At 39.1% G+C, this 8,511-nt stretch overlaps 1 protein-coding gene across 1 annotated transcript; it reads right to left on the bottom strand.

Annotated features, from left to right (window-relative positions):
• Positions 1–6,059: 6,059 nt before the first annotated feature.
• Positions 6,060–7,582, bottom strand: LOC110904230 (probable aspartic proteinase GIP2). Its single transcript, XM_022150060.2, has one exon. It carries the CDS (start codon positions 7,501–7,503, stop codon positions 6,187–6,189), a length of 1,317 nt encoding a protein of 438 aa, XP_022005752.1. The 5' UTR covers positions 7,504–7,582; the 3' UTR covers positions 6,060–6,186.
• Positions 7,583–8,511: the final 929 nt, after the last annotated feature.

The raw sequence follows: 8,511 nt of genomic DNA, 5'->3' as shown, positions 1-8,511 counted from the left end.
TCAAAGATTGATATCCGTTCTGGGTATCATCAACTTCATGTACTCGAAGAAGATATTCCCAAAACTGCTTTTCGCACTCGATACGGCCATTACGAGTTCACTGTCATGCCTTTTGGTTTGAAAAATGCTCCCGCCGTCTTCATGGACTTAATGAATAGGGTTTGTAAACCTTATTTAGATAAGTTCATCTTTGTTTTCATCGACGACATCTTGATATATTCAAAATCTCGAGCTAACCACGAACATCATCTCCGTCTAATGATAGAACTCCTAAGGAAAGAACAACTTTATGCCAAATTCTCCAAGTGTGAATTTTGGCTTAAAGAAGTTCAATTCTTGGGTCACATACTCAATGAACAAGGTATATATGTGGATCCTTCTAAAATCAATTTGATTAAGGATTGGAGTACATCTACTACTCCTACCGAAGTTCGTTCATTTCTTGGAATCGCTGGCTATTACCGTTGTTTCATCGCACAGTTATCCAAGATTGCGGTTCCCCTCACTTCTTTAACTCAAAAGAATAAACTTTTTGAGTGGGGACCCAATCAAGAAGAAGCCTTCCAAACCTTGAAACAAAAGCTTTGTATTGCTCCTATTCTATCCTTACCTGATGGCAACGACGACTTTGTAGTATATTGTGATGCCTCAAACCTAGGCCTTGGTTGTGTTCTTCTGCAAAGGGATAAAGTTATAGCCTACATATCAAGACAATTAAAAATCCACGAAAAGAACTACACAACTTATGATCTTGAGTTAAGTGTTGTTGTTTTCGCTCTCAAAATTTAGAGACACTACCTTTATGGTACAAAATGTGTGGTTTTCACAGACCACAAAAATCTCCAACATATATTCAATCAGAAGAAATTAAACATGAGACAACAACGTTGGGTCAAACTTCTAAACGACTACGACTACGAGATTCGCTACCATCCTGGTAACGCGAATGTTGTAGCCGATGCACTTAGTCATAAAGAACGTGTCAAACTTCATTGTGTTTGAGTTCGGTCAGATATCCAAACATGCATTTTCGAAGCCTAACGTACTTGTGTAACCCAAGGCAAGATGTGTAATGAATTGCCACATAGTCTCGAGCTTCAGCTTGAAACAAAAGATGATGGGTTACTCTATTTCTTGAACCGGTTGTGGGTTCTAAACCAAGACAATCTATGCACCTTGTTGATGAATGAAGCCCATAAGACTCGTTACTCTATCCATCTTGGTGCAGACAAAATGTACCTGGATCTTCATACCCAGTATTTGTGGCCGATTATGAAGAAGGGCATAGCCTTGTACGTATCCAAATGCCTTACTTGTCTTAAGGTTAAGGCAGAACATCAACGTCCATCTTGTTTGCTTGAATAACCATAAATTCAAGTATGGAAGTGGGAGAACATTGCTATGGATCTTATCACTAAATTACCACGCACTTCAAAAGGTCATGATGCCATTTCGGTAGTCATTGACCGTCTGACTAAGTCAGCACACGTTTTGTCGATTCGTGAGGATTTATCTGCTGACAAACTTGCTAAGATCTATGTTGATGAGATTATATCTCGTCATGGTGTTCCTTTGAAATCATATCGGATCGTGATGCTCGTTTCTCTTCTCATTTTTGGAAGACCATGTAATCAGCCGTGGGAACTAAATTAAATCTGAGCACTGCTTATCATCCTCAAACCGATTGACAAACTGAAAGGCCAATACAAACACTTGAGGATATGCTTAGAGCCTGTGTGATCGACTTTGGTGGTAGTTGGATTCGCATCTGCCTTTGATCGAATTCTCCTACAATAACAGTTATCACTCTAACATCAACATGGCTCCATTCGAGGCTCTGTACGGTCGAAAATGTCGTTCACCTGTCTATTGGAATGAAGTTGGTGAAGCTCAAATCACCGGTTAGATTTGGGAAGAAAGGTAAACTAGCGCCTCGATATGTGGGACCTTTTAAGATCATTGAAAGGATTGGAAATGTGGCCTACAAAGTTGATCTACCTCCTGAACTTGGGAACATTCATCCAACCTTCCACCTGTCCAACTTGAAAAAGTGTTTAGCCGATGAAAACCTTCACATTCCTCTTGATGAAATTGGCATTGGTAACACTATGCATTTTGTCGAGAAACCTGTTGAGATTATGGACAGTGAAGTCAAGAAACTCAAGCAAAGACGAATACTGATTATTAAAGTTCGTTGGGAATCCAAATGTGGCCCAGAGTTTACTTGGGAATGAGAGGATCAAGTGAAAGTGAAATACCCACATCTTTTCTCACAAGTCTCCTCTGATTAAATTTTGGGACGAAATTTCCCAAAGTAGGGGAGACTATGACATTTGCAATTTTTGAACATTGTACAATTTCGATCATTTTTCGTATTTAAAGAAATTTTATATTTTATTTACGAAATACGTAATTGAATGATCGAGCAAAACGACATTCATAACACTTCTGGAACAAAATTTGAGTTACACATGCCTTAACACCCTTATATAACCTAAAAATTAGGTTAAAGGGGTTAAAAATAACAAAATTGCGATAATACAACTCTAGGGGCCAAATCTGCCAAAAAGCAAAACATTTGTATTCTGAGGGTCTCACGGACCGTAAGAACCCATCCTTACGGTCCGTAAACAGGACCTGGTCCGTAAACAGGACCTAGCACAACATAATTGGCAGCTGTCCTTCTAGCTGCATTTCTTGGCCTCCAAGTCGCGATTTTGCCACCAATTCACCTCCTTTGGACATGTGTGATGACACTAATCAGTTCTTGATGACTCAAGGGACACTTGGCTTGAATTGGTGACGTCAAGATCAATATAAATAGCCATGATCATGTTCATTCCAAACTCGCACCTTCAATTTTCTTTCTCTCTTATCTTGGAACTTGTTTCTAGTAATTGGAAGCCCCCTACTGAAGTTCTAAGCTTCTATTGAACACAAGTAAGTGTTCTTCCTTAGTCTTTTTCATTATTTTGGCTAATTATGAGCCAAAAGTCAAACAAATTAACTTTTGTTTGACTTTCGGTTCTGACCATTTTGGTCAAGTCAAAGTTCAAATTGAACTTTGCAACATGATCGTAATCACAAAGGTGTTAATCCCTTGCGATTGCACCTTCTAATCATCATTTTTAGTAGGCGAAATGACAAGTCAAACTTTTATGAAATAAAAGTCAAAAGTGCATAAAATGCATTTTACGACGAAAGTGTTTTCGGGTATTAAAAATTAAAGTTTTGACACCAAATCAGTTTTATAACATTATTAGACACGTTCTAACATGTCTAACTCGTCATTTCTAGTTTAGTGCTTTTTCCTTAGTCGAAAGTCGAGCGGTTTGACTACCGCTTTGACTTTCGAATGTGACTCGTTTGGTCAACTTTAGGATCCGAACAAGCCCATTTATATGACCATAGTAACATAGGGAATAACCCTATGAGGTTATACCTTATGTCATGTCGTTTGCTTCGTTAAATGATGAGTCAATTATATGTGCTTTTAAAATGCCGAAAATGCCCTTTTGGCACTAAATTGATTTTAAACATACATGATCATTGTTTTGACATCTAAGCTGAACATACAACATAAGTAAACTTGTTTTGACATGTTAGACTCGTCATATGGCCCATTCAACCATCCGAACCCGTAGTTACGCATACGACCCGTTAAAGTTGCGTAAACCACTTTAGCAAGCTGTAATAAGTCAAAACACCTTTTGATACTTCCAAATAATAATGTAAGGTTTAACAAACCATATTACACAAGATCCATCACTCGTTTGGTTTATAAACCTTATTCTATTCGTTCATCCGATTAAGTCTCGATACACTAATTATAGTTATCCGATACATTAGGAAACACTTGAGCTTTGTTTACACAAGACATCTACGCAATCCAAGTGAGTACATAGCTTCCCTCTTTTACGTTTTCTAAATGTTTTGGGGTGATTCATATGTGCTAAACTATTTTCAAGTTTTTAAAACAAGTATATGGTTTATATATAACAATATGTTTTCAATAATGTGGGAAACTTGTTGGTGCGTTATCCATGACACAAATGACATTCATTAACTTTGGCCAAGCTGACCAGTAGTATGTTATGCTACCATAGGACTGACAATCTCATTACCAAATTCCTGGTGTTTGTGGGGAAGATTGGGGAATGACAGAAACTGTGAAACACAATTTTGCAGACCCTTTGGTGGTCTGTTAGTCGACACGAGTCAACACAGGCTTGAATGTATTCACCAAAATGACCACAGTTTACACAATTAAAACATGGACGATTGGTTTATACATAACACGGATGATTGGGTTATACATAACACGGATGATTAGGTTATACATAACACGTACGATTGGTTTATACAAAACAAGGACGATTGGTATATGACACGGACGATTGGTTTATACATAGCAAGTGATTTAGATAACGGGACGAGTGTAATATGAAAGAGCATGGTGGATACGCCGCTGGTACTTCCTATATATAAATGCTCTTATTGTATTACTCATCGTAGCATTATCAAAATCACTTAAAACAAGGACAAATGGTTTTAGACAAGTCACGAAGGGTTTTCAATTAAAGATATATAAACCATACAAAGTTTTCTTTTAAATCGATTCATATACGATTTTACGAAAGAAACACTTTTGTCAAGATTATGGCTACAAGGTTTTATTATTGATACCAACTTTTATAGTTGGTTAAACATAATGCAATACCAAACACATTTAATACAAGTTTGGATACAAGGTTTTCACTCATCGAATCTCGTAGTCAGACGAGGTATTGCAATAACAAATACAAAGCCATGAATTTGACACACAAAACCTATGTTACTCACCAGCATTCATTGTTGGCCGTCTTTTTCATATATGTTTCAGATGCTAATGTGTGATGAGTATGAAAGTATGCTGCACATAGGATGGACTCGGGCCTTACTTTACTTTAAAACTTAAAGACAATTGTTTGCGTTTTGTTTGTATTTTCCTAAAACAATGTAAATTATTAATACAATGAAACAAAACCTTGAATACCATGCGTTTGAAACAATTCCGGTAACGTGATTCCCCGACGTTTCTGTCGCGGGTTGTTGTTATACGCGGTCGGGGTGTTACATCGTGAAACGGTCGATAATTTGCTCGTCAGCCTGGTCAGGAGATAAAGTAAAATGATTTGGGTTGGCATGTTGGGTTTGGGGAAGTATTGTGGATTTTGGGATGGAAACATTTGGGTTGGAAATGGTTCGGTGGGAAGCGGTTTGGTGGGTCACGAATTAACGATTCATTTTGTAAACAAAACTTTCGAGTTCGCCTATATTAGCACGGACGTTCTGCCTAATTTTTTCTTCGTAGTTGACGCTCTTTTACTAGAACCTTCGATTTGGTAATTTTTTTTTTATTGAAGTGTGGGTGTTGTGTGTTTTTTGGTAGTAAATTGTGTTAGGAATTGTGAAAGGTTTGAAATATTTATAGGGGTAAAAATTATTATTTTTTTCTAAATTTGGAACGGTCATAAGACCGTTGTTAAACGGTCAAATCCACACAACATCCCTTCTCATGACCGTGATATACATCACGGTCTTCCTCTTCACCGTCGTGAAACACCCACTTGCGGCGGTGTTTCACATTCATCACAACCATCACGGGGGCGGCCCGACCCCCTAAGACTTGATTAATTAGGAAAGCTATGACTTAGTGAGACCTGATTAATCAAGTGCAGTGACGGAGGTTCTTGGTGGCCTGGTGTTGTCATGGCCCCCACCGATTTTTCACTCGTAGTGTTAACGTTACCGAAAACTCTTGAAATTTTTTTAGAATAAAATATTGGAGTTTTAAGAGTCCGACCCCTACTGAATTTTCATTTAAGCTCCGCGAATGATTAGGTGTCATATAATATAAATTCATAATTACCTTGTGAAAGTTTGCTATTAGTAATATTGAAAGTATGATTCACCTTGTTCACACTGGTTGAGCCAAATTTTTATAACAATTTATATTTGAAAAAGGGCCTTAAAACATTTATTTAGTTTAAGCTTACTAAAATGATTGAGGCGGCCTGTTTGGATAACATTGTGTTGCTTCACCGAAACGAATTAGTTATTACAACAGAATGTTGAATTACAAACAAACAAGTATGAATTGAAATACAGTTATTCTTTTTCATATGATTCAGAATTCAAAACCAATTAAGCATTTGAGGTGAAATTGAAGTTGGCGCATGTTGTTTGCCGAAACAAGAGTGACGAGCTGAACCCAAGTCTGGATCTTGCAAGATCAAACTGCAGTAGATTATCCTCGATCTGATGTCCACCGATAACTATAGAAGTCATCGGATTAACTCCTCCATCCACAAACCCGAGACACAAAACATCCTCACTCACCTGCACCATTGAATTCGCACCAAAGATCCTCCAGAAAACATCATTGTTTTGGAGAACCAGGTCGATCTGAGGCACGCCAGGACCAACCCGTGTACTAGTAAGGCTGGTGGAGTTAAAACACAGACCAAAAGGCGCAACCGATGCCACTCTAGGCACTCCGGAAAGCGCATTTCCGAATGCTGTGATAATGGCCTTGTATATTGAAGTTTGCAAGACTGTGTATGGATTCACGGTGCTAATCTTGGTGCCACCGTAGCCTTCACGATTAATGGTCAGCAATGTCTTGTTTACCGGGACAATCTTGTCATTGATCCTGATGGATTTCACACCAATGAAGTATTCAGAAGACGCGTCACCTTGAGTGTAGGCGGAAGCTGTGCTCACCGGGTTTTTGATCAATGGCGTGTAGATAAGGTTACTCGAGGCGTCGGTGTTTAACAGGAATCTATAGGGTCCGTCCCCAAAGAACACGACACCCGGAGAGTTTGAAGATGAAGTTAAACATATAGCAAATATTCTGCGAAAGCTAAAAGCTGAAGAGAATTGCGAAGGTATTGATATTGGAGATCTTCCAAGCCCAGCCATGCCAACAACGCCTCTGGCAAGCCCATCTAAAGCAGACCCACAAACGAACAAGAACTTAGGAACCAAGACCACCTGACCTGGGTTCTTACCGTCGGTTGATTGGATGGAAACAAGGTCCGAACCAAGATCACCAATGGTTGCAACACGGGTGACGGTGTTATCTGGCATTAGAGCACATGTATTGTTGTTGCACCCAGGTTTGGGGGCTCCCGGGCACTCAACGGAACAGGCGGTGGACTTAGCCAGCGAGCATTGGGCAGACTTACAACGAGCCGGACGGTACGTGGAAGATACATAGTCTGTGTAGCAATTGGCCCACATAAACTGACCACCCAGATCAAGGGTTAGGGGGACGGGCACAAGAGGAGATCTTTGGTTGATACGAGTAACATATTGTAGAGTTGAGGGGTCTTTAGTGACCGGGAGGAGGAGTGCTTTGGGCCTGAAACTGGTTTGAGCTGCACATGAACTTACGAGAAAGAGGAACAAATAGTGAAACAAAGGTGCCATTTGAAATGTAAATGAAAATTTATTCATTGGGTGGAAGATTTTATAGGAATATTGTTTGACTAGTTCATCCAAAACGAATAATATATATGATTGTGAGCTGAATATGTTATAGGATGGTCACCGTCATGCATATGCAATTGGCTGGGCAATTAAATAACAGAAAGGATAAGCTGTAATGGTTTGACTGATGACTATCCATTTTTGTATGCATTTTCCCTCTTCGATAAAAGCAAATGGAAATGAAAACCGTCGAAGTTGCGGTTTTCACGTTTAGAAACTAATGATGATATTGTTGTAAAATGCTTTTGTATAGAAATATATTTTATATTAAAAATGGCATGGTGATCAATCCAACATTTATCGGATCAAGAGGCATACTAATATTGACCAAATCAAAGGAAGATGTTTGACGAATACAATTATGACTTATGGCATCTAACAGAAAATAAAATAAATAATTAGATCGTGTATAAAATATTGATCTTTTATGAATATCTTAAAACTTCACACGCTTTCTAATAAGGGTATTCGGGGCACCAGCGGTAACCCCTATCGGTGACCCAAGTCATCTAGCGGGAACACCGCCGCCGTTGGTGCGGAAAGGTGGTGCGGGGAGAGGAATCGGGGAAAAGACACCGAAGAGGGGAGTGGGTGCGGGGAGGGGGATCGGTGGGCCCATGCTTGTAGCAACCAATTAACATTTTTTCTTTCTTTTTTGAATAAAAAAACAATTCCTCTAAGAGGGGAGTGCCGCCATCAAATTGGGGTGCGAGGGGAGTTTAAGAGGGGAGTTGACGTGGCATAACCTGATTGGGTGTACGTAAGAGAGGGGACTCCCCTCTTAGGGGAGTGCCCCGCTCACCCTAACATATCGATAATACAAGTAGGGGTGTTCAAGATCGGATTATCCGGTTTTTGGATATCTGAAAATCGGATATTCGAAAATTTCAGATAGTGAATATTAATATCAAAACCCGTATCCGAAATTTTGGATACAGATTCGGATATCCGAATTCATTAAAAAAATTAAAAATA

Source organism: Helianthus annuus, chromosome 3, assembly GCF_002127325.2.
Source record: "Helianthus annuus cultivar XRQ/B chromosome 3, HanXRQr2.0-SUNRISE, whole genome shotgun sequence".
NCBI lineage: Eukaryota > Viridiplantae > Streptophyta > Magnoliopsida > Asterales > Asteraceae > Helianthus > Helianthus annuus.
Note: the sequence above shows the minus strand (reverse complement) of the source record. Positions and strands in the feature narration are given on the sequence as shown.

Bases quoted from the DNA above. Each gene is read 5' to 3' on its own strand.
- LOC110904230 (XM_022150060.2), bottom strand. From the start codon at position 7,503: ATGAATAAATTTTCATTTACATTTCAAATGGCACCTTTGTTTCACTAT.